This window comes from Ixodes scapularis, unplaced genomic scaffold (genome assembly GCF_016920785.2).
Source record: "Ixodes scapularis isolate PalLabHiFi unplaced genomic scaffold, ASM1692078v2 PGA_scaffold4__175_contigs__length_147842914, whole genome shotgun sequence".
Classification (NCBI taxonomy): Eukaryota; Metazoa; Arthropoda; class Arachnida; order Ixodida; family Ixodidae; genus Ixodes; species Ixodes scapularis.
The window spans coordinates 6,817,667-6,843,886 of record NW_024609879.1 but is presented as its reverse complement, the minus strand read 5'-3'; the positions used below and the strand labels follow the sequence as shown (position 1 = coordinate 6,843,886).

At 44.5% G+C, this 26,220-nt stretch overlaps 1 protein-coding gene, 1 long non-coding RNA gene and 1 pseudogene across 2 annotated transcripts; all 3 read left to right on the top strand.

Annotated features, from left to right (window-relative positions):
* The first annotated feature begins 1,959 nt into the window (after positions 1–1,959).
* LOC120840493 lies at positions 1,960–6,950 on the top strand. Its single transcript, XR_005715560.2, has 3 exons — positions 1,960–2,036; positions 4,180–4,256; positions 6,917–6,950. It is a non-coding gene; the product is annotated as an uncharacterized LOC120840493 (long non-coding RNA).
* Positions 6,949–12,051, top strand: LOC115308244. The gene is made up of 2 exons (XM_040211077.3): positions 6,949–7,139; positions 11,787–12,051. Exons 1-2 carry the CDS (start codon positions 6,956–6,958, stop codon positions 12,047–12,049), a joined length of 447 nt encoding a protein of 148 aa, XP_040067011.1. The 5' UTR covers positions 6,949–6,955; the 3' UTR covers positions 12,050–12,051.
* Positions 12,052–22,347: 10,296 nt separating this feature from the next.
* On the top strand, positions 22,348–26,017 carry LOC120840508 (annotated as a pseudogene).
* The last annotated feature ends 203 nt before the right edge of the window (positions 26,018–26,220 follow it).

The following is a 26,220-nucleotide window of genomic DNA, read 5'->3' as shown; positions in this document are numbered from 1 at the left end:
AATGCATGTCTACTTTACTGCAGATCATGTGAATAGCGTCACTGCTGTTCGCAGGAAGGGCAGCGAATGACAAGGTGTTGACAGCGTTGAGCGTCTTGACACAGATGATTTTTTCAATTATATCTGTTATCAGTGTATTGTCAATCAATGGGCCATTTCTGTACATGGCAGTGACTGGCTGTTCATGTGCTCTGAGGTAAAGTAGACATGCTTTCTTGGTTCATATCAGACTCGCAATATTCATTACTTTACAGTATGTAACTTGCTGAAAGTATGAAGCCAAAGGGAAACTCCGATCAGAAGTTAAACGAAAACAAATGGCCGATATCACTTTAGTGGCACGAAATAAGACAGCAGCCTAAATGCAGTAAACTCACTTGAGCGAGCGTCAACTTAACAAATATTTCAGGATATTGAACCTTAACAAAATCACCGGCGCTTCTCCTATGCATTCTATGCAAAAATGTTTCAGTTTAACGAAAAACAAATTCTGAATAGCAAATATTTCAGTTCAACAAACTTGATCGATGGTCCCAGGATTATTTTTGCAATCAGTTCACTGAAGTTTTGTGCTCTGCAGTGCTGGCGTAGCCGATGCCCGCCTATTATCGCTGGCTTTCACAGTACTGCCGAAGCAAAGCGGCGGTGCGGTAGACGAAAACTAACCATGTGGTGCGTCTGTTTTTTCTTTTCGTCGGTTGCATTTGGCCATCTTTGTTGTGGGTAACAACAGTAGGACGGCAGTTTGTGCACCCACTTTCGTAACGAGCACAACGAGACGGAAGTGGTTGTCTTTATCACACAAGCTCAAAATTCCTCAGTGTCTGGACAATGATGAAAGGCAAGTGGACGTTGCGAAGGACTATGAGATTCCACCGTCAACGTTGTGAACGATAGTGAAGCAAAAGTCAAAGCTTGAAGGAGAAACTGCACCTCAATGGCAATAGCAAATGACTCTGCACGGGATATTTCCAGTCAGTGGATGATATTGTTGTGGTATGGCTTTGTCGCAGCAACAAGCTGTGCCAGAGAGAGAGAGAGAGAATAAACTTTATTTTTATTCTCGAGGAAGTGCAAAAAAACAGAGACTCTCTGGACAGCCTAGTTACTTCATGCGCATTAAGAGCGCCGGTGCAAATGAAAATTAGATTTTTTTTTAAATGAGAAAGGCAGCATCATAACTGTTATGCACTTTGTATATATCAATGTACATGACTTCATAAATTACATTTCACACTTTTGACTCAATATATGCTGTGCCCTATGCTGTTCTATGTTCTAGTGAAGATATTCAGTTAAGCACGACGTGCACAGGAAGCAGACGAACTTGCACGCCGTATAATCCTTCAAGTAGCCTCGATGCCAGCCGCCTTTAGTGAACTTTCAGATAAGTGAACTATTTCCTTGGGTCCCTTGAGTTCGCTCAAGTGAGAATTTACTGTATTGCATCAAGGTGACGCTGAATTCCCTACTAAAACCAATATTATGATGTGCCCAACGGGTGGCCACCGTCACTCTGGTGCAAACCCATCTTCTTCCTGCCTTTTCACTGTTGTGTAAAGTGATAATTATAGCCGCTTTCCACCTTTCCTTGTTGTTTCGTTTCGTTTGTAGAGGATCCACACACCTGGATTATCCCTTTTTACTGTGTGTCGACCAGGTTGAGATACTTTGCATTGTACAATGAGCTATATCCATACTTTGTGTGCCACTTGCTATGCTACGTTTTGAATTGGTTGTCATGCTCAATTACAATAAATAAGTTTGTGTTTTTTTGCAGAATATTTTTATGCCCCTTTTCAGGTATTCCCTTTGGGGTTTACACGCTTGATCGCTTTTTGATCAGTCAAATTTGACCTTGGAATTTTTGTTTTCAGGTGTGTCTACAATGCTGTACCGCACAACTGGGGCATCGGGCAGCACGCAAGAATGGACAGACTCCGAGGAGTGTTCCCATCTGCAACCTGCAGGGAACCTATCCCCGCTCCCTGTGGAGGCTACAGAGTCTGAGGAGGTTCCTCCTTCTGAACCACACAGTAAGTTTGCTGACAATGTAAATTAGCTGAACATGAAAAACTACAGTTCATTCATAAATAATGTGTGGGTCAACTTCGTATAAACACCAAAGAGGAATGTATTTCGTAGTACTAACATACATAGAGTGTAGCAACAACATCCATGTCACTATACAAGGCCAGTATGACCACTGCAATTGCACAATTATTATTTCTTTCTAATGGAGCTGAGGGATTCTCTGTCTCCAAGTTTTGTTTTGCTATTGGAAAGAGATGTAGGTCTGTTATGAGCCTATTAACAGGACTGAAGTATTTTAATGGCTCCCTTTCTTCTATCAAAAACAGTAACGAGACCTGACGAACCTAGGCATTGCCTAATTATCAGGGACAGACAGCTTGAGTATCTCTCGTTCGGTGCAGTTGTCGAGGTTTAGAAAAACAAAAAATAGTCAAACTTCCCTTGATCATTCGATAAACTCGGGAAGCATAGAATGTCTGGTGTGTGCGTTACGCCTGCATTATGTATGATTGGGTATGCTCAGTTACGAGGAGCTGTGAGATGTTTCAGATAGAAACTCGTGCAGGCATTCCATGCACAACACATTCATGTTCTCATATTATCAGAATGATCAAGACAAGTTTAAATTCGTTCAGAAGTCTAGTGTATGAGCAGTTGTGGGATCATGTGCCGAGCTGCAATTAATCATTCTCAGGGCAACTGTGCGTGCTATCAGTCACCTGCTATGTGTATGCATCTGTTCCGGAGTACTGACATCAAAGCAGTTTCTTAATGCTGGTTGACACACTTACGTTGAGTCTGATCGAGTGCGACTGCAACCGCTTGCGGCACTTAAGACAAGATGGCGGCGTCTGCGCAGTTCAGCCAATGGCAGTGTTACTATGGTGCCTGGAACGCGTTTTCGATTGGTGTGTTTACTGTCCTATATCCCCCCCCCCCCCCCATATTGCGTTCAAAATGGTCGGGAAGTGGCAATAAAATTTGCCACAAAAGCTAAAAGTGTCATGCTATCGGGTGTCGCAATCCTTGCGGTTGGTTGTCGACTCATTAGGGGCGCCGGCTAACAAGATGAGCGGACATAAATAGTTGCTGTTATCGGAATGTCCCGTCTCATGTTCACTTGAGTTTCCATCAACTGTTGAGCAGCAGAGTCAGACAAGGTAGAACAGTCGTCTGCCAACTGTACCTTTGCTGTTGGACCGCCGCCAAGATCACGACCAGCAACAGCATGACATTTTTGTAACATCACAAGGTGTAAATCGAGGGACCAAAATGAGGACGCCTTAACACACCTGTCGAAGACGCGTTCCAAGCACTGTAGTGTTACCAACACATTTACTGTTTAATGCAGTGAATGGCATCTGCGGTTATGTCTGAATGCATTTTGATACAGTAAGTGCGTTCCCAACACTGCCGTTGGTGCCATCTCACAGACGCCGCCATCTTGTTTTAGGCGTTGCAAGTGGTTGCAGTCGCACTCGGTTGGATGCAACACAAGTTTGTGAATTTGACTTTTTGCAATGCTTTTTTCTCTTTGCTCTGGAGCACGTGAGTGTCTCAGGTTTGAGCTCATATTTTGCCTGCACTACAGCAGCATTTGTGTTGTGCTATCCCTTTGTGTTCTCTCCACGAGTATGTGCTGTTGATCAGGTACTACAAAGAATAATGCAAGGAGAACATAGAGGCGCCCTAGTCATCCTTAGCCCAGCTGGTTCCGCTCCCCCTCGGAGCCCTAAAGTAACGCATCGGCGTTTGGGTCACTAGGTCTGCTCTTCGATTCTCATCGCCACCCAGGGCCGGTTTGCTCATCTCGCAGCTGCTGCTCCAATTGCGGCCAACTTAGCCGCAGGTATTTTATTTCACGAGACCAGCTCCATGGAGGCATGGAAGTACCTAGCGTCCCTGCCTAATGGCACAGACGTTTGTGTCGCTTCAAGCACAAAAGTTAGATTTTGCTCCCAGAAACTGACTGCAGAGGCTTGCAATTCAAGTTAAATTAACTGCACTCTTACATTTTTGGAGTGGCAGGTAAAGTTACAGTCGGGGTAGACTGTCCTTCATTTCTGTATATAACTCCTTAATTTCATAAAGCCAGCTAGGTTTCTAAAGTTGCTGATGTTGAGAATTTTCAATTTGCACTTCTAGGTGATGCCGGGGCTGCTGGCTGTGGGGAGTCTGGGGATGTTCCTTATCCTCCGCTTCTTGCTGTCCTGGATGGTCAAGTATGCATGAGAGCCTACAAAAGATTTTGTTAAATGTTTTCATTGAAAGGACAGTTTTTGGAACAAAAGTGTTATTGATTATATTAACAAAGCTAATACCTAGGCAAGCTTTTTACGTATGCATCTTAGTATCCTAAGAGATGCCCCACCACCTAAAGGTAGTCCAATGGTCACCTCCGCAGAAACGGGGCAAGCCACAAGGGGAGGTGAGCAAGCCATGAGGGCTGGAAACGACAGTTATCCTTCATTCAGTTAACCCTTGCAGCCATAACAGGCTTGACGGCCCACTGCGTCTAAAATAGCATAATGTAATTCACTAGTAGGTAGTTCATCTTGCCAACTCAACTGCAAATCCGCAGGCTTTAAAGTTTGTTAAAAGTGTATGTGTTCTTGGCTTTGTTGCAACAAGATTTTTATATTTTTTTATCAAGCTCTAAAAGTTAGCTTTCCCATTATTTTCACTTAGTTTGCTCTTAAATTGAGGTGGCTATCTTTTAGTATAGTATGGTATGTCTACGTTGTCTAATGAACCAATCAGAATGGGTATTTGCTGTAGATGTGGAAGTGCATTTATTATTTTTTCAGGTGGCAAACAGTTCAATATGTGGTGTGGAAAAGCTTAATTAAATAAGTTTGCATTTTTTAGTGCCAGCACTAGGTAAGTTGGATCGAGGGCTTTTGAGAGCACGGTGCACCACTTATATAGGCATAACGGAGGGTGCTTGCAGCCAGCTCCATGTAACAAAATATTGTGTCTTCTACTCGGTCACACCACAGACAAATGCCAAGAGCTCTACTACCTGAAAATCTGTGCTTGTTAGGGTTGAGAACTCGTGACTAACCAGTCCACAAATTAATAACCATGCGTCCTGCTAAATCTGGTACTTTGGGGCTAATCAAATTCATTACCAGTGCTAACATTACTGGTGATACAGTGGCAAACTGTTGCCTGGTTAAAAGAATAAAGCCAAAAGAATAGAGGATAAATCTTATAAAAAATGCAAGTAGTGAGAGGGATGCTGTACCCCCCCGGATAGAAAAGTTGTGTCAAAAATCTATTTTGCATGGAGAAAAATGAAAACAAAATTCAGGGTGTGAGTAATTTTGCAGCAATCTGTGTTTTCCTTCATGTATCCTCTTTCATTTTACTGTAACCATATCAACATGGTGCAAACAAGTGCGACAGAGAGGAGTGGAGAGGTAGACTGCTAATGTAAATTCCATTGTGCAGCATAAATAGTGAGCTAAATCGTTTCTTCAAGGAAAATGCATGTTTGCAACATGCGTGTGGTATACGCACTGTTACAAAAGTTCTTTTTTTTTTTGGTTGCAGTTGTTTTTTGACATACGATGCATTTACAAGTTTTGCATAGCTGATGGTATCTGGACATACAGTAGTATCTCGTTAATTCGAAGTCTGTTGGACTGAGAAAGATATTCCAATTAAGCAAGATTTAAAATTATACGAAAAAATAAAAAAAAATAAAAGAACCAAAATCATGTGCGGGTAAACCTTAAAAAACTTTTTATTGCAAAACATGATGCAGTTACATGAAGTAATCGTCAATCTGCTTAACGCTTCCTGTGGTTGGTGATACTTATCGTGTTCTCAAAAATGACGATTGGGCAAATGTTTCCGTACAGCCACCGTATATACATACTCTAAAAAACTGCAGACAACCCCTAGCAATTGCACGACTTCTCCGAGAGCAAAGGCACGGGTAACTCGTAGTCGCTGCCATTTTGGGTTTCAACAGCCACACTCCCAGCAATATCACTTTCAGTGTTTGCATAGCATGTCTGCCAGGTGATCAAGGCGCCTTCCACCTTGGCATAGGTAGGAAGACAAATTAGTGAACGCTTTGGTGAGTGTCTTGTTGCAGGCCTAGAGAATTGTCGTCCTTGTCGAGAGGCAGCTTATGTTTCTCGGCAAGCTTCGTTCTCGAAAATGCAAACTTGTCTGCTTTCTCGATGAGGCCCACTTTCTGGCGCGCCAAATGGGTTTTGTGCTTCAGCAGGTTCCCTCCGCACTACAATCGCACATGAGATTGACATCACTGACTCCCAGATCACAATGGAAAAAGCAGAAAAGCACACAAATAACTTTTATGCATGGATTCACATGCAAGCAGGCAACGGAATGACGAAAACTCGCCATGTTATTGCATTGGGTGCTGATTTGTGCCACTTAGCATGTAAAAAATGAGCCGGGCCGACGAAAGTCCAGAAACTAACTGGGTAGGTGCGCTCTGGTCATACATATTATTTGGTCATATTTACACTTGATACTATTGGGACCATAGAAATTCTACTAGTTATCCTGGATTTTCAATAAACTGAGGTTCTACTGTATTACTATAGTAATATACTAGTGTGTGGCATACGTGGTCTTTCTTTTCCACTTTAAAATAATTAGTTTTAACAAACGGTGATTACAGAAGGTTTTGTCATCTGATGAATAGCATTATGCTACGAGTACTGTAGAGCAATAAAAACCCATCTTTTGTTTGCATATTCCCTTTTTTACTGCTTATTTTGATATCAGCAATGGCGTACCGATTTTTTTAAACTTAAGTCATACAGGTCAAAATTACAGCAGCTCTACAGGGGAATAGAGAGAGCCCTCTTCTTGTATATTGAAACTGCCTGTCATGCTGCAGGTTCATCTCGGCCACGGCATAACTCTGGCGGAGGACACGATGACCCACGCTCTCACCCATGCGTCCACTCCTGGACGGTTCGTGAGAATGGTCAGTCGAGGCCTCTGGGAGCCTGCAGCGCTGTTTGACCGGAGCGTCACCGGACAAGCCTGCAGGCGCCTTCTCAAAAATGGGGCAGTGGGGAAGACACCCCTCACCCCAGAAAAGATTGATGCCGTCATTGGTGAGTGGATTATTCATTTAAGGGACCCTGCCACGGGTTTCCAACTAGGTTTGTATGTGCATAACCTACGCCCAAGCTAGTATTCGCGACTCCAGCGACCTATAGGGGGCGCCACCACCAAACAAACATGGTGGCTGAGTCCAGGTCGTGTCGGCTCGGCCGGGCCGCCTGAACAGGTGGCGCGTTCAATTTAACATATTTTGTTTTGTTTAATGCCCAATTTTATAGATATTTGAACTGAGACGGTTAAGTGTAGCCGGTGCACATAAACTTGCAAAGCATAGTGTTGTTTTCCCTTTTTTTTTTTTTTTTTCTTCTTTCCTTGTTAAACTTTTGTTTCAGAGATTTCGTTCAAAACCGAAACTATGGGCTCCGGAGAGACGGTATTATACTAATCAGTTTTGGTCGTCTAAGGAAAGCGGCGATTACTACAGTATTGTTCCACCAAGAGCAATTTTCAGCTAACTCGCATGCCTCGACCATGCGACTTATCTGTCGGCGAAATCAAGCTTTTGTGCGTATCCGCATTTAGGAAACAGCTCCAGTCGTCTGCCCGGTCAACAACACAGGCTGCAGGAAAGTTACGAAAATTAAGCAAGCGCTTCTCGAGCCAAGGAGCATGTTAACTAGGGATGTCGCGAACCACCCTAGGTTCGATTTCGAAAGGTTTCGATATTTGCGAAGCGAACTGAGGTTCGATTTCGAAAAATTTCGATATTTTCGTACCGACCGAGGTTCGATTTCGAAAAATTCGCAACTTTTGTCCACAGCGGAGTTTCGAATTCGAAAAGTTCGAAGCTTTCACGGTTTCTAAAATTTCGAATTCGAATATTTCGAATATTTTTTTACTTCAGGTTCGATAAATTCGAAGATTTCGAAATTCTTTGTAAAAAAAGTTCGAAAACTTCGAACGCTTCGAATTTTTATAGACATGAAGTTCGAACAATTCGAAGATTTCGAATTTCCTTTTGCATAAAGTTCGAAAAGGTCGAAGGTTTCGATTCTCTTTTAACGCTAAATAAAAAAAAAAAAATTCGAAGATTTTGAATTTCTTTCTAATCCAAGTTTTCAAAGTTCGAAGTCCGATTTTCAAGTTTTTCCACAGTTTCAGTTTCAAATAACGTTTTCACGACTCACTGGTTTTCACAAAATTAAGTTTAGAAAAGTTAGGGTGTGATATCTAGATTCTGCGAAGTTCGTCAGGCAATTAAATGAGACGACGAGTGTCCCGGACGTGCTAGAATATTTGCCAGTGCAGAATTGTGACCGCCAGCCCCGGGGGGGGGGGGGGGGGGGGGGGGGGTCTTTAACCTGCATCACGCAGTAGTGATTGCACGAACACACAGTTTTACGAGACTCTTCCAGTTCGAAACGGCCAGGGGCGAGCAGGAGGTTGAGGCTTAGAAAAACCTTGATGCGACCTGGCAAACTAGCTCGCCACCCCTTGCACGCTGGTAGTAATCCGATCCGGTGAAGTTTATAATTGTCCTGGAGGTTTATTTTCTGGGACGGAGGAATCGCCTCGCAAAAAGCACAAAAGCCGACACAACTCGAGGTCGAGGAGCGTTCTACCATACAAGTGGCGTCGGAAGAGGAAAAACGGGGGGAAGGAGGGTAGCGGGGGGGGGGGGGGGGGGGGGGGGGGGGGGCTTCAGCTTCCTTCTTCCCCTTGCATGTATTTCGGACTGTTAAAGAAAACAATACGGGGAAAGAGGGCGTGGTCGAGCTTATTTTAATCTGAAATTATTTATGCATATGTATAGCTAATGTCGCTCTTCACTGCATAAAAGGTTGTGTAGATGGTCATTGTTAGAAACTCGTTGTCAGAAGGCACTGCTCGTCACATGCTTAGTGGTTCGGAAGTTCAAAGCTGTCTTTTCGACCTAAACACCTGTGCCGATAGTAAAAAAAAAAAAAAAAAAAAAGAATGAGTGCGGGAATAAAAAGCAGGGAAAAAAAAACTATCAAGAATTCGTCGGAAGTGTTCTATTCTTGCATATTCAGAGGTTCAGAACTTCGAAACAAGTTTCTTTTACCAAAATGTGTACAGGCTAAAAGAAACACGTCCCAGGAACGTGAAGCGAAAAAAAAAAGGTTTTCTTTTAATGACGTGCTGAACTTGAACACTACTAGAAATCTTCTCCCATGAGTTAATTTATTCCTTAACGTGAAAAAACAATAAATATATTATTTTGTATTCTGCAGATGGCAATGATATGTACTGTCTGTGGTGTTAATTTAAATGCGATACCTCAAACAACTTAGACGAAAATAAATATCAAGTTTAGGTCATAATTGCATGCAGATACATGTTTGGACATTTCTTCGAAACTCACGTTGAATAACAATAATCACATCTTAAGACGGCACTTACCTAGGCTATACATAGATCATTCTTAAAAAAGTATAACTTATCTACCATGAATAGCTCCGACTGCAGCGTGCTTCAAATCTGGCACAAACGATAATCGTCAAAAACCCGTCGTCCTTCCTCGCCCCTTCGGGGATTTATTTCTTTAAACCTAAGCATGCCAGGACATTGAAATAAACGACATTGTCTTTCGTAAGGAACGCAGCACCGCGTGTAAAAGTTCGAGAAAAAAAAATTACGAATGTACCCCACTACTTGAAATCAAATGAAACCGTCCGCCGGTCTTTCGAAGTTCGACGAACGTCGAACTTTTACCCTAAAAGTTCGAAGTTCGTCGACCTTCTGACTTTTCAGAATTCGAAAGTTCGAAACTTTTCGAATTCTCTGATAAATAAGTTCGAAAGTTCGAAATTCATCGAATTTTTTGGTCAGTCAAGTTCGAAAGTTCGACAAGCATCGAACCTTGCAGCGCAATAAATTCGAAAGTTCGAAAAAGATCGAATTTTTTAGCGTAATAAGTTCGACGGTTCGAAAAGCATCGAACTTCTTAGCTTAACAAGTTCGAAAATTCGACCTCCGTCGAATTTTACGATATAGACAATTCGAAAAATCGAAATATTTCGAACCTTTCGAACCGCTTGATTCGATCATCGAAACTTCGATTCGAAAAAAGTTCGCGGCATCCCTAATGTTAACCCGCCGGCACCCCACTAAGCAGCTGATACTCGTATTTCATATTCAGGTTTTAGTAGCAATCGAGAAGTCATTTTGTCGAGCGGGTTATGTATTATATTACGTATTATGTCCCACTAAAGTGATCTTAGTATATTCTTCGGGTTGAAATATGGGCTTAGTTGACTAGCTGTTAGGTGAACTGCTGAATAAAAGTATATTTGACAGACAGAGAGATACTACTTAAACTTAGCCAAATGGTTCTAGCCGGCAGCACGGAGACAAACTGAAGAGAGTCTTCATTGGAGATTCACGCAGAACCTCTCTGCATTGAACTTTGCTTCGAATCCTGAACTATGAAAATGAGCATTTTTTGTGGCCGGTCAACCTGATCAATGTAGACGTATATTGCTGCTGGCTTTGATGGGGGTATAATTTCAATATTGGAGGCGTGATAGATCAAAATGCCGTGACAGCTTCTAACGTTGCGAGACGCGTCCCCCACCTTTTGAAAACAGATAATTTCCCTCATTCATCATTTGCAGCGAGCAGGTTTTCCTGAATCAAGTGCGAAAGTCAGCCCAACTCCTTCAGAGTGGTACAGAGGCTTTTTTGGCGAAAAGCAGCCAAGATGAATAGCCAACACACCGACCGGCGTGGGTGGCTCCAACTTGAAGCTAATCGAACAAAACCAAACTCCAGAAAAGCAGCTATCGAACCTTCCCATTCACTTGACTGCCACATTGGTGTTCCCTCCAGTGAAATGCCTCGTCTGTCGTTTTCAGTTCACTGTTCTACATCCTTATAAAGAAACCACATCAGTTACCAAGTAGTCGTCACTTTGAATGTGATTAGAGACAGACAAGAAATCAAAACGTTTTTTCCGTGATTCCTCCCCAACCAAGAAATCGAAAGCACACGACCGTGTGTTGTGGAGTAAACGGACTTTCAACCACGTGATGGAAGGAAACAATCTACTGAGGCTTCACCACGCTAATGAACACTCAGGCAAACTCAAGAAATTTTCGGACCTTCGTCAAATTACATCGTTCGCTACAGTGCCGACAACACGCGTCTGAGAAAGCCACCAGAGACGCGGAGGGGCACGGAGCGACCTGGTCCGACTGGTCCCCGGTTTTCCTGCTTGGTGGCGTCCATTTTGCTGGAGTCGCGAATATGAGACTTCAGTAACACAGTAAAATATATTTTTTAACCAATTTGTGTTACTCAGAATAGAATATGTGAAATGAACTCATGATTGCAGCTACCTTTTCTCTTTGGTGATGGCACAGTTGTTGATGGTGCAGCCAGAACCAGCAGCGTTCGTAATTGTTGGAACATCTCTTTATGAAGATGTGAATGGCATGTGGATTAGCGGGTGCTTCAGGTGAAGGTGGGAGCAAAAACCACTTGGCAAAAGGCATGCACATTAATGTCACGTGCACTTTTCCAGCCAGTCTGGTTGCCAATGCCGTTGACAGGATGTCACCAAGCTTACGCTTTTGCCACCGATTGGCGCTCCATTTAAAACACACTTTAATTTTCTTATTGTCTGAACTCCAGACAATAAAAACTAAACACGCTGCAATTCTCTGGTTTTGCAGCTGCGTTTGGCTGCTATGCAGAAAAGCAGGCCAAAATCAAGAAAGACAAGGAGGACGGCAAGAAAGACAAGGAGGACGGCAAGAAAGACAAGGAGGACGGCAGCAACAAGCCAGGTCCCAAGAAAGGCAAAGAGCCGTCCGTCAGGGACGTGGTGAAAAAGCTCTTAGGTGACTATTTGGTCGATAAGAACAGGGAAGAGGAGAGGGCGAAGAAGAACACAAAGAACGCCCACGAATCTCCGTTAGCAGTTCCCCCACCCTAAACGCCAGTCGCTTCCGCTTTTCGTCCTTTTTTTTTTTTTTTTTTTTGCTGCAATATTTTTTTTTTAAATTTTTATTGTGTTTTGGCATTATACTTATAAGAACCTTGTGCAATATGTATTTTTATTTACAAAGCTATATTTTTTTATGATTTATTAATTATTTTGCAGTCTTGAATGTGTTAATGGTACTGACGGGATAAGTTGTTTCGGTGGTTTTAAATCGAAAACATGCTTTTACGACAAAAACTTGGGCAGCTTCGCAATGCCTCCGCCAGGTGCCGTCAGCCGTGGTGCTGTATTTTGGCTTTTTATCAAAGCTAGACACTGATCTCTGGGGCTAAATATATTTAAAAAAATAGTTTATCATGTTTTTACTGCAATCGCAATAAAAATCTCGGCTTAGTTTTGCGTAAAAACCTCAGTATTTCGTACGGTCATGTGTCCAGTGGTCAAACAACATGGCGGCAGCCAAGAGGGGGTCAGTTTTGCTTGGTGAACGGAATACCACTTTATCGCTTTAAACCCCTCTGTATACCTAGTTGGCTCTCTTGTATATATTTGTGGTTTTGCCTTATTTTCTTGATTTTTTTTGTAGAGGATTTTGTGTGTGCGTGGTGCGCGGGTCCTTTTGAAAACTAGCACCTCCTCGGCAAATGCGCCTTTTCCTAGGTATTGTGCAATAAAGAATTTTCGCAGTGCATTTTAAAAAGATGATATATTACAAATTTACTAGATGAGTATTTCAATGTATATTTACAGGTCCTTAGAAGTTCTTTAAAACCCTTGAATTTTTTTCTTTAAAGCCTGTACGAACCCTGGTGTGAAATGTTTGAGTTTTGAGCCTTAAACATATTTTTTTTAAATGTTTTACGAAATTTTAAATGTATCATTCCTCAGATTTTATGCGATTGTGTGTTTTCAGACTATATAAATGAATCTTCTCGTTTTTTTTCACAATTCCCTGTGTGGTGTCGTACCTCATTATTCGCAGTGATATTGGTGACTAACCAACACTGACTATGTTCTGTTTTACCTCTGATGTAGTGCAGCAGATGCTATAGCCATTCCTACCAACCAAGCGCAGTGAATATGTTGCATGGCTCAACGCATTCCGTGCCGCTGGGTGTTGCCAGAGAGTCGGATGACACGCTCTCAAGCACTGGACTGACTCGAAAGGCTCTTAGCATCAGCCTCAGTACACCAGAAGGTGAAACTGAGCATTAGCTCTTTATTAATCTAATTCCTTTTTTGTCCGGAGTGGCCCGGTACGGCCTAATCTCCGGTGTGATTCATTCCGGTTAAATTCTCCGTATTGGCCACATCCGATTTGACCAAGTACGGTTAGGCCTCCGGATTGGTTGTCTCCGGTTAAGTTTCCGAATTGGTCGTCTCCGATTTAGTTCCCGGTTCCATATGACGGTCTGAAACTCCGGATTCATTCCGATTTAATTTCAAACCGTTATTTTTGGTAGGGTAGTTACTAGTAACGTGTTATTGGTAACTAGTTACTTTTTAGGTAACTTTTACCTGTACCGCGTTCCTCTTTAATAGTGGTAACTTGTAGCTGTAACACTGTTACTTGGGTAACTGTAGCTATTTAGGACGTTACAGTCACTTTTTTACTACAGTATATAAATTAGAAATCATTGACGCATACAGGGTGAAATTGCTATCTTGAATTATTTTCCTCAAAACTCAATGCTGACAAAAGATACAAAAGAATACAAAAAGCAAGAAGTGTGGTCACAGACTAAACAAACAAAAAATTGCCTGGTTTGGCAAAAATGGACGACGGACGAGTTAGCACGAAACCGAAAGATAAAGGAAGCGGCGCCTGCGGTGGTAGGGGTGGGAAACAATGTCTGTCTCACAAACTTTGGCTCACTCTTTTCTTGTGGGGACCACCTGCAGCTGTCGGTGGTCATGCAATATGTTTGCGAGTATTCCATCTGGGTTGTGTCTGCACCCCCCTTCCCCACCGCATCCTCTCCCTTCCCGTTTGTCAGATATGTCCGTGCTATCCTTTTTACACCCAGCCGGTCGCCGTTTCCTCTTGCCTATTAGTTTCAAGGAAGCCGTCCCCATATTGCGGAGAAAGCCGGTGCTTGTTTAACTTATTCATTCTCTTCGGAGCCGCTCAAGTAAAAACGAAGGCAGATTCAAGTTTAATTGCCTTCTTTGTTGATAGCCTCAAGAAACACCCCGATGGAAGGACACTGTTGTGGAACGTACGCAGTGCTCCAGGTGAAGCGATTTGCCGGAAAACACCTGTCTTAAGTGAGAGGACCAGCTGTTTTTCATGCGTGTATGCGGACTGGTCTTCCACAGTTGGTGTTTCAAACACTGATGCCGCGGTGGTCGTACATTAGTAGAGTTACAGAAGGCCTCACTTTGTCTCCTTTCCCCTATAGTCTTTCAAAGCTACTTGACCTGCTATGTTTAGGCCTGTTTCTGAGTACAGTCAAACCTTGATATAACGAACTTCAATGTAACAAAATCCTCGATTTAACGAAGTATTTTATTTTTCATAATTTCTTGCCCATAGACCCCATGTATTTTTATTCTCTATATAACAAAGTCTATTTTGCTGTTATTTCAATATAACGAAGCGCCATTGCCATAGAAGGCAATAAATAAATAGACTCTAAAAAACAACTTCGCAAAAAAATTGTAGTTAAAAAAAATTATTCGCAAACGCGAGCGCTTGATAGGTTACTTCACGGGGACAGGCCTTCCAACGTTCCTAGGCTGCCCGAGGATGCTGCGCCGGTAGCGCCGGCGAGGCATGCGGCAAAGCGGATTCCGCGGGGCTGGCCAGAAAATGCCGAGCAAAAAGGTAACACGGCATAACAGCATCACCACTGACATTCACTGATCATCATAGTCCACTGTACCGCGGGTAGCGCGGGAGCCAACTTCAGCGGGGGAGCGACGTGATGGCGCGATAGGGAGGCTGTATGGCGCGACCGCACGGGCAGTGCCATCTAGGAGAAGACCGAGAAGACCGATTATCGCTGGATTATCGTCTTGCGAGTGTGATGTAAAGCAAAGGCGCAAGCACACTGTGGACGCAAGGGGGCAAGTGAACTGAGTAAACTGTGCGGGCAATAAGGCCCCGGGCAAGAGTGCTGTGTAGGTTGGAAACATTGGCACCGCCTAAACTAAACAGCTTTATTTTTCAACTCGGCGGTTCACTTACGTGCTTGCTGCCATAGGGAAACGTAAAGTTATTTCTTTGGATGAGAAAGCAAATGTTTTGGACGCCATCCTGAAGAAACTGCCGAGATCTCGAGCACTCGGGAAGTGCTCGACGCAATGGACGTACTGAGGAGGTACACGGCGTCGCATGGGCAGCAAGATGCCGTGCAAGCGCTCTGGCCGCTCGAACGCTGTATGACGCCGCTACTACTGTTGGACAAGGCGCAAGCAAAACTCGCGGACTACTTTGCCCCTAAATAAATGTCATTTTCGGTGAGTTTTCATACCCGTAAAATGTTTCGGAATTTGTTTTTTGCATGCTAAAGCAAAATTTCGATTTAGCGAAATTTCAATGTAACGAAGTAAATTGCGATTTTTACCGACTTTGTTACATCGAGGTTTAACTGTATATCCCATAAGAAAATTAGGTGACCATCAGTGTCCTCATTCGTTTCGGAGTGAAAAATAAACGAAAATATTCACTGACGCGGGCCAATGACAATTTTGAAAAACAGTTGATTCTAAGTTATTAGCCCCGAGAACATGGCATGGCGCCACATGACGGGCCTATCGTCGTGACGTAGGATGGGGGATCACGTGACCGTTTCCTGCACTCTGTGTCAAGGATGGAGTGTCTCGGTCTTCACTCTTTTTAATGCTACGGGAGTTTAAGGCATGTTTTAACCCAATGTTTCGTTTCACTACTCAACTTAGTCAAGTTCCTAAATTGACTACCATATGAATGCTTTCGGGGAGCCGGTGAGCCGGTTGCAGAGGAACAGTCGCTGCACAGAAGCGCGGCGGCGCAGTCTAAATGAGAGTATGGGTCAACTTGTCGTTTTCGATGGCTGTCTCGCGCACTGCAATGGATACTTACGAAGTGCGACCTACCGTCAGAGGTAGGCGATTTTTTTTTAATTATGATTGATCGGGCACATTGTTACAACTGTGTACCACTTTTTAGTTGTGCTGTACATGTCAGCAGCATCAGTGCGTTCAAGGACAAGGCCCACGAAACATCCCGGCTGTTGCTTGAGGGCAAACGTGTTCTTGAAGCGGGACACGTGTTCTCCTATAGTATCAAGAAGCTGGATAAGGATTGCTACACGTTTATTGGATTCATTCTCCAAATGTGGACACTCACTTGGTACCCGCACGAGCTGGAGATAACACAGAATGGAAGAAACGTCAGTGACACATCGTGCTCCCGCAATGCACGGGTGAAGGAACATGCCGTGTATCGTTACTTGGTTAGGTTGAATGTACCCACAAGCTGGCGTGCTGTGAAATCGATCAAAGAACTCGCGGCCAGAGCCGGGAGGGAAACAACTGGAGATTGTGATTCGCAATGAACGGTGAAGCGCGGCGCCTTTTTCCAAATACAATCGGTAGTCTCCCGTTGTTCTCGTGGCTCAGGAATAAAGAACAAAAAATTATCCTGGCTCAGTGGTGACGTCCTCGCTTCCCAAGTCGCGAGTCGCAAAGTTGATACGGTGCTTCCGATTTCTTTTTGTTATTCGTTTTTGAAGCACCGGTTTTTGTAACTTTTCTGCGATGTCGGAATTTTCGAGCGACAAATATTAGAGCTTGTTGATAACATTTAATTTCATATCCTCTGTTGCCTTCTGTAAATTACTCTTTAAGTCTCTTAGCACCCGGCTCTACTTGCATTGCGTGCCGCTAACTTGCACATACACTTTACACCCCATTGTTCAAATGATATTGAAGCTGTATGAGAAAGGTACTGCTATGCAGGGTGAGACTTCACATTTAATGTATCATATTGGAATGCTTCTCCTTGGGGAGATGTGGAAGCTGATGTTTGTGTCGGTCGCGTAACTACGGAATTGCGGCGCCGAACAGTACTTTACCATTGCTCCTTGAGCTTAAAAGCTGCCGAAGCCGATCCACGCGTATACTGATCAGGCTTCAAACACAGAAGAAATGCTAAAGTACCGAGTGAACGGTTTCCGAAGACCGCAACCAAGGCAAGGTGGAATAGCTGGCCTTATCACGTGATCATCATCCTACGTCACGGTCAAGTGATCGCAGCGCTCCAATCAGTCCCGCTCGGGGCCAATAGCAATTATTGCAAATAAATTATGCACATCAAAATTCTGAAACGGCGAATGACGCAAAAAGGAAACATCCTTCGGGTCTAGATTTTTCTAATTTATCAGTTTCCCTTTCTTCTCACTATAGCGTAACAAATAAAATATTGTTTTGGTTCGTTCTTTCTTGTGTCCAATTTTTGTACTGTAACGAGGAAGTAACAGCATTAATGTTTTTGCAATAACTGTAACACGTTACTTTCTCAAGTTGGTAACTGTAACCGAGTTACTTTCCCCCCCCCCCTAGGTAACTAACTGTAAAACTTAATTTTTAATGGTAACGTGCCCAAGACTGTGCTGGGGTATGAGACGCGGTTTTTGCTGGCCGAGGCTTTTTGATTGCAGAAAATGATGGGATGTGTTGCGTTACTCTGCATGTACCATGTTCCAAGGGGAAAACGAGAGCTTGAGCACCCGATGTCATTTATACCAGAGGGCTAGCAAATGCAAGAATCCATGTGGAGCGAGTTATCGGCCTTGTTCGTAACAAGTCTCGTTCATGATTTAAGGCTGCAGAGTGTTGATGAGTGGGTGGATTTCATAAAACAGCAGGCTCCTGAGTTGTCTTTCTTCCACGAGTGATCTGTGTACTACAAACTTTCTTCAGTTTCTTAATTTGAAAGTGTATTGCGTTCAAGGATTGTGCTAGGGCTACAACAAAGAAACATCGAAGCCTATTTTGCCATATCACAGTTGCCATCCTAAGGCAGTCAAGTGAGACGTGACAAATTCACTTGTTGGAAGTGCAATGAAAAAATCATGCTGTCATCACCAACAAAGTGAAGTGATTCTTCAAATCTCAAAGTTAGCACAATAAGGCTAATACTCCAATGTTTTGGTCAATGTGATAAGAAAACTCCTGTTTAGCTCAGGGGAAACCAATGTGGAAAGCAAAAAAACTGGAAAACTGGGTGTGTATTGTAGTAAGCGTTGACCCGGTAGGGGGCGCCGCCGCACCCCTGATAAATAAACGTGCGGCAGCAGTTGCTGCAGGGATTTTGCACTGAGACTCGAGTTGGGTGTCGTCAATTATAACTGGCGACGAGAGAAAGCACGCTGTCATGCGGTGCCCGGTGCCGTGGCGAGATAACGCGGAGCGGGTGGGGCTGGCAAGATGCCGTCCGTTGGGAAGCTTGAAGCGTTCAATGCAAGCACAACTGAATGGGCGGAGTTACCAGGAGCGAGTTCTGCTGTATTTCCTGGCCGACGATGTGGGCGCGGCATAGCAGCCTGCCGTATTTCTGACAAGCTACGGGACGACGACGTACTCCCTGCTGCGAAGTCTGCTTGCGCCAACGAAACCAGGGGAGGCAACGCTCACCGAAGTCTTCGCAGTTCTTAACGCCCATTTCAAGCCAAGGGTATCAGAAGTCGTCGCGAGCTTCAAGTTCTTTTCAAGGCGAAGGCAGGAAGGCGAGTCCGTCAGCGACTACGTAGCGGCGCTGAACAAGTCAGTTGACGACTGCAACTTCGGCACTACACGTGACCGCACGATGAGGGACCAGATAGTTCTATCATCAGTTCTCACATAATCTGAAATCTTTGGCAGAGAAATACGGTGTCCCGGTGGTGTTCAAAAATGGTTTTAAGTTGAGTAGGTTGACGCCACGGGGTGTTCTCCGAAGGGTTCCACGGGAGTTCAACGGGGGGACGAACCCTTCGTGCTGAGTGCCTCCCTAGCCGCCGGGACCACGGGGATCCCTCACCCTGAGCGGCGGATAGCCGCTCCCCCCACCCGCGGCAGCCCTCTTTTTGGATTGCGGACAACTGCGTCGAACTCCTGGAGGTGATGGACGCTGCTGGACTCGCAGAGGATGAGCGCTGGAATGAGAGGACACTCCTTCTCTTCGGGACGGCAGCTCTCCGTACGATGACGACGGGGGAGGTGGTCCCCGGTGCCCTCCCAGCTCGACAGCGCCCTTACCCCCCTTCCCCCTCGCATCGAGGATGCTTGGACCTAGCGCCAACCGACAAATGCCCCTGACCCTCTGGGATACCCCCCTCTAGATAGTGCCTGGATGCCAGCCGCCAAACAGGACTTTTTAAGCTGCTGCAGTCTCCAAACAGGAAGGGATCAGAAGGACCTTACCAGGTGGCGGGCGGTGCCCAAAGACTTCACTCTGCTGGTATACTCACCGGAGGACATATCCCCCCTCTTGACATCTTCCGCCCCAAGCCGGAGATGGGTCGAGGCTTTCTGAATCTTGTCTCCTGCGCGGGAAACTTCCGACCTGGACCGGAGGGGGGGGGGGGGGGGGGGGGGGGGGGCGAGCTGTCGCCCGGCTTAGATGGGTCAGAAGGGTTCTCCGAAGAAACATAGGGATGTGTCAATCGGATGCGAAGAGTCTGTGGTGTACGAAATTCCGATGGCATGTGGTCTTTCCTCTGTAGGACAGACGGGACAGTGCATAGATGATAGGATCTTGGAACACAAAAAAGCAGTACTGTCGAATGCGTCAAGTTCGGAAATAGAAAAACATTGTGGGGGTCTGGCAATTGTTTCCCCGAGTGGACTGAAACTAAAACTGTTAGCAAAGAAAATGATAATTGTAAAAGGTTGTTGAAGGAGACTGTTTGGATAACAAGTGCTGGTAACTGCATAAGTGTTCCGTCCATTGTGTTAGACAAGGAGTTACGGGCGTTCTGATCTTGTGGGAGTTCTCGGTGACATCAAACTTTTTGTGTGGGTGATGTGAAGTGGTGTCTTTGCTTTTGTTGTTTCTTCGGATCGGTGTGTTGGAGTTTGCCTTCCGGCGAGTGTTGGGGGTGACGGTGGATGTGCGCGCAAACTTTTGCTGCTTCTTCCTTGGCGGCAGCTTTGCTACCCTGGTTACCTGCCTGAAGAGTGAGGGAAAAACAAACCCTTTATAGGGCGGTGCTCGGCGTTGCTTCAATGTTCTCTCTCCGATTTTGACGACCGTCTTTTAACTATGCAGATAAACCGTTCGTCACATTACCAAGTCTCCACCCTCCACTGAGTCCTTGGGTTCTTCGCATCGGGAAATGGACGTCGTCAAGGGCACGGAAAGCTCAGGACATGCAGCTCAAACCCTGCTTCAAACAGCTGGTTGGCAGTGCCTGGCATCAGACCACGCGACATCATGCTACATCTGCGGGTGAGCGTTTGGACCTTGCTTTAAGATTTTCCAGGCTTCATTTTCATTTTGAACTGCTGGGAATCTATATTGCTTGACTCGTGCACTCGGTTTTCGTACTACCTTGCGACACGTTTTAGAGCGAAACCAGAGCTAAAAGGCAGCAATCATGGATGTAAGGAGGTTACTGAGAGCAGATTTACTCTGTTTATGTGAAGAATTGGGTGTGGAGGTGGAGCAAAAAATGAAGAAATCAGAGATCTACTCAAGTGATCGGAATGAAATTTGCAGGGGAGCTTTAACATCAGATGTTGGTGTACTGTGCAAACTTTCATCTCTCTAGGACAACTTTCACATACCTGAGTAAGTAGAAGTGTCACTATTTGTTAAGAAATAAAGCTGCCAAGCACCATTTTGAGTGCTTGAATATAAAGTGGGGGATGTGGGACTTTGGGCTATCTAGTTTTTATAACACAAATGTAGATATTGCAGGAAGTTATTACCTCAAAATATGAGATGGATATTGGTCTTATATGAAATTTTTAAAATATAGTTTTTTCTGAATGATGACTAACTTAAAACAAAAAAAAAAGTTGATAGCCTAATTTTCTGGTAAATTTTAAATCCGAAACATCTTGATTGTGGTATCAGAATACTCCTACATTTGAACAAAAGATTTCTTTGCACGAAATTTGCAGCAAAAAGTGGAACTGAGAAAAATGCATCAAACATTGAACTCCTTTACTTTGTTACTGCCTCACAATGTGTTGAAAATATTTTATATTAACGGAACTATCTGGCATACAGTTATCAAATTTAGTGTAAAGGTGTATAATTAGTTTCTAAATCCGAAAACCTAAATAATTCAAAATAAACTTTAAAAAAAAATATTTTATTTAAGCTCATATTCCCCCCCCCCCCCTTAAAGGAGCTGTGCAACAATTTCAGTGCTTTGCTTAAATAATTTGGGACCTAGTGTCTCGACCTTTCTGAAGAAAAGAACAAAAAACCGCTTTTGCCTGCATGTCCTAATTTTTATTTTAAAAATGGACAAAGATTGTGGTTTTCGGCACCTCTCCACTCCTTCATCACCTTCCGAGCCACGTGCGCTGTGACATCAATGGGGGTTCTGGTGAAGCTCTCTCCACAGCCATCAGTGAGCAGCAAGAACTCATCCGCTCACGACCGCGTGATCACGTGCTGACGCAGTGCGAACAATATGGTGAAAGAAGGAAAGTCTCATCCGGGTCCGGCCATCCCCGTCCGGCTCTGCCCCCGTCCCCCTCCGGCTTCTGACAGCTGTTCGCAGTAGCAGGTAGAGCAGACGTTTTTGTGGACCTAGGATAGATGGCGCCACTAAACTCCCCATCATAAAAGTTTTGTAGATGATAGCAGGTTTATGATGCATTTATATTTATGTTGGAATGACAAGGTTTATGAAAGAGTTACCTTTTATCGAACAGGTATTCACACAACTTGCTATCTTTCTACAAGGCCCCCATTTACGTTGTTTTCAATTGTTTGTTTTCTTTCCTTTGTGACAATTGTTTTCTGTGCTTCGTGACAAGATAAACAATGTCATAAGTAGAAGACGCCAAAGTAGAAGACACCAATCGTCGTACAGAAGCAGAGGAAATTAGAATTCCATGGGAACTGCCTCAGAACAATAAAAGCGAGAGAGAGCAAGAGAACAAAAGAGAGCTGCAGCGAGAGAGAAACGAATGCTCAAAAGGCTAGAGCTAGAAATTGAACAACAGCGATTCAACTTGCACAACAGTAGAGTTGGGGCTTCGGGACGAGCAAGCGAGACCGAGTCATATCAAATGAAGAAGCTCCGGCAGGCGTATAAAGTTGGGGAAGACGTGGGCCCATTCTTAGTTAACTTTGAGAGGAGATGAAAAAAGGTGAGCTTTGCCCCAGAAACGTGGCCGCAACGGCTTTTAACCTTGTTTCCCTGTGAGGCTGCAGAGGTTGTCGCGCACCCTATTGCGAAAGACGCGGACGACTACGACAAAGTGAAGTCCAGCCTTTTGAAACGGTACCGCCTTTCTGCCGAAGCGTTCCGTCAGAGGTTTAGAAACGCACCGAAAAAGAGCAGCGAGGGCTACTCGGAATTCGCGTACAAACTTAAAACCAATCTGATAGAATGGTTGAAGATGACGGAAGTGTATAAAAGCCGAGACAAGGTACTCAAGTGTGTGTGTGCCTCGAACAGTTCTTTCGCAGCATTCCGCAGTCAAACAAGCTCTGGGTGCAGGACAGGGTGGAAGTCGACTCTGTCGAAAAGGCCGCTGAGCTAGCCAAAGAGTACACAATGCATAGAAAGCTGAGCGGAGAAGTAAACCCAGCCGGAGCGTTTGCGCTGTGCGTAAGCCCTTCCAACAAGGAAACGGCTCGCAATATAAAAGGCCCAAGGGGGCCAAAGCAGGACAAAAAATCCCGGAAGCGATTTCCGAAAGCAATTACTCTGAAGAAACTTAGTTCTGTTGACTGTTTTTGCGCGGATTGGATTTCCCACGGAAATTTAGGCTGACCAGGCACACTTGAATTGTTTCATTTAAAAAATAATGAAAACAGTTCAATTACTAACATAACAAAATGTCAGTGTACGAGAAATTGTTTTTAGGAAACTACTTGTCATTGTGAATTGGGGGTGGCTCACTGAGAGTGGGGTGACTGAGCAAAAATACCCCTTCTGGAACAGTATGCCCCTGAGAGCAGCTGTTGACCCTGTACAAAACTTTAGACGAAGTTTTGCAACGAGTAGCATATTGAAGGACTCAGCTGTTTTGTTCAACCATCATCCGCTCCTTCCCACCCTAGCTGCCTGTTAATTCAAAATAGTTCTTAGGCAATAAAATAATTAGTCAGCTAATTAAGATGTACGATTGGAATTCATTATCACACCAGGACCATCTTAGACCATAATGCTCTCGTAGACAGGTATCAGATAATATATTGTGAGTTGTTTAGAAAGGTAAAACAAAAACAATGACAAAATGAAAATCTGTGGATTCATGAAGTAACAATGCAGCTGTGCCACATTAACCTTTTATGGTCTTAGTTTGACACGTTCGGAAACAGATTTTTGAGTTTCCTTCAAACAGCCATCAATCCCTTCGACTCCAACTATTTTATATGTATTTGTAAGCTGTAAGCAAAAACAACACGAAATGCCACAGAGGGCCTAACCTGACATTGCGATACGATTAGAGTAAAACATGCCGATTTTTATGTGCAGGCACTGTATACACGGTTATCACTGACATCATACCACTTGCCATTGTGGCAGCTGGTATGTGTGTGTCCCTTCTGCAGCGTATGTTCCACCCCACTGAGGTTGTTTTTCTCGGCAATAATAAGTAGAACTGGCCACCTGCACAATGCCATGACGTCACATGCAATCCATGTAAAACAGGTAGCATCATATGTGTGACGATCTTCAATCTGAAGGTGGTTTGGAAAGCGATTTCTGTTTATTAGGTTTTGTGAGTGTTGCATGTACATTTACAGAGCTACATGAATGTGACACAGCTGCCTTAATTTTTAAAAAACATGCACGGGAAGGCACCACCACGGGATCCGGAAAGCAGACCTGGGCCTACTTTTTTGCCATCCATAGGTTTATGGGGTCGCTGCCGATTAACAACACCAGCCTGGTCATAGAGAGCTGCTTGGACCGTGCTACGCCTGCAGTAGTGCAGATCAGCTGGTGATATCAATCTTTCATAACAAGGTTTCTGTATCATTAGATATTCAACGGTTCCTACATACACCAACTTGTGTTTACAAACAGATCGGCAAGCTCTTATATGAAAAGCAAGTCGTCTGCTTCCGACCTACCTGTCAGAGATCCAGCGATTCTGCATGAACTAGGACTTGTCCTTCATCAAATAGAAGAGGAAATACCTCAGAGGCTACACTAGCGCTTCCAAAGGGTAGCTACTGTCCTTTACGTGCCCTCGTTGGAGGTTCCTAGACGGGCCATCGGCAATGCAATGGCGACAATACCGAAAGTGGAGCAGGCGACTGCAAGTCTCTCATTTGTCGAGTAAGTTAGTCCTAGTGTTTTTTCTTTGGGAGCTAAAACTGCTGTATAAAGCAGCTCTATACACCGTTTCACAATAACTTGGCGAACTGTAGAGGCTGCAGCTTCTGCGACCCAATAAGAGTGTTGGAGCAAGGCACGTCACAACATTCCATAATCGAGGCCACGGAGCTAAGCCTCGTTACCACCGCAACAACAGCATTGTCCGTGACAAAAAGTTGTTCTAGGCTTCTTTTACTCTTAGTAGTGTTGCAGTCAGACCCTTCTGTCTGCCACACTACATGACATGAAAGATGAAGACATGCTACTTTTTTTTCAATGATACTTAATACGGATTAACCCTTTCCCGGGAACAATATGGCTTTTGAACGATATGTGAACGATTGCAGCCGTGTAATCCACCGCTTCTGCTCAAACATCGCACTGTGCCTGGGCATTAGCACCCGCCACAGATTCACTAGTAAACTGAACGTACAATTGTCTCATAAACTGTTCCCGAAGAGCTCACTACTCAAGCGGACGGCAATGTTGCGCCGGTGAATGTTCATCTGAAGTTGGTTCGGTTTCGCAGCAGACGACTTCTGATCAGCAGATGACAGCCAATTCCTCCAGGTCTTGATTTTGGCGCAGTGACACGAACGCTCCCATGACATAGTGTCACATGCCTCGCTCCAACGCTGTTTTTGGGTCGCAGGAGCCGTAGCCTCCACAGTTTGCTAAGTTATCGTGAAACAGAATATAGGCAAAACCAGTGCTGTAATTGGTAGACTTCTGACCAAAGGTGGTGGCCAGGTAGTTCTTCAGCGAGCAGTTGGTGGATGGGCCAAAGACGACAGCAGATTCCTCGTGCCCATGCGTCCGGAAGTGATGGTACATCTGTTCAATGATGTCACATGCCTCACACCGATGCACTTGTGGAATCACGAGGGTTGTAGCTTCCACAGTTTGCCAAGTTGTCGTGAGATGGATTATAATACCTGAATTGCGGTTTAATATGAATATCTGATTGTATGAAAATTTTCTCAGTTGCTTACAGGCTTGCAGGATGGAGATGTAGAGGATGGCGAGATGTTCCAGGAGCCCCCTATGGACGTGGTAGACGACCCACATGATGTCGCAGCCGCCGGAGTCTGCTTCGAGGCACCGGACTTGAGCGGGCACAGAGGAGAGAGCTTGGCTGCAAACTCAAGGAAGGCGAGCACCACGAGCACCAGCTGCGCTGCAAGCACCTCTGCAAGCAACAGCATGTCCGTGCCAGCGAGGGCGCCTCCGAAAAAAAAGGCTCAGCACCCAAATACTGCCCTCATTAGGGCAGCAATTGAGGAGCAGAAGCTCCTGTTTGAGCTTTGAAGCCGCTCGGGCGAAGGAATTCGAGCTCCGGGAGCGGGAGCTCGTTCAGAAAGAGCTTGTATTGCAAGCATAAGAACGCGCTTTAAAGCCACAGGAACGTACTGCGAAGGCACAGGAAGAGCTGACTGTGGCCATGATAGCTTTCTTAAATAAAGCACCAAAGTAAGCGGATGGAGCACATTTGTGTTGTACTTGGGAGCAATTATTCATCTAGCTATGGTATTTGATATGTCTTTATTGTTAACATGCACAATTCCAAGTATTCTATTACACATTAATATTCATACCCCCCTTCCCTTTGAGGCCCCGTGGTGCCATTCATGCTTTCTGCTTCCACCTTTTTTGATTGCCACATCTCAAAACTTTTTG

What these genes read in the sequence shown, in the direction of transcription:
- LOC115308244 (XM_040211077.3), top strand. Translation starts at nt 6,956, where the DNA reads ATGACCCACGCTCTCACCCATGCGTCCACTCCTGGACGGTTCGTGAGA. An exon ending in AAAGATTGATGCCGTCATTG is followed by an intron (nt 7,140 to 11,786) that starts GTGAGTGGATTA and finishes CTGGTTTTGCAG; the next exon opens with CTGCGTTTGGCTGCTATGCA.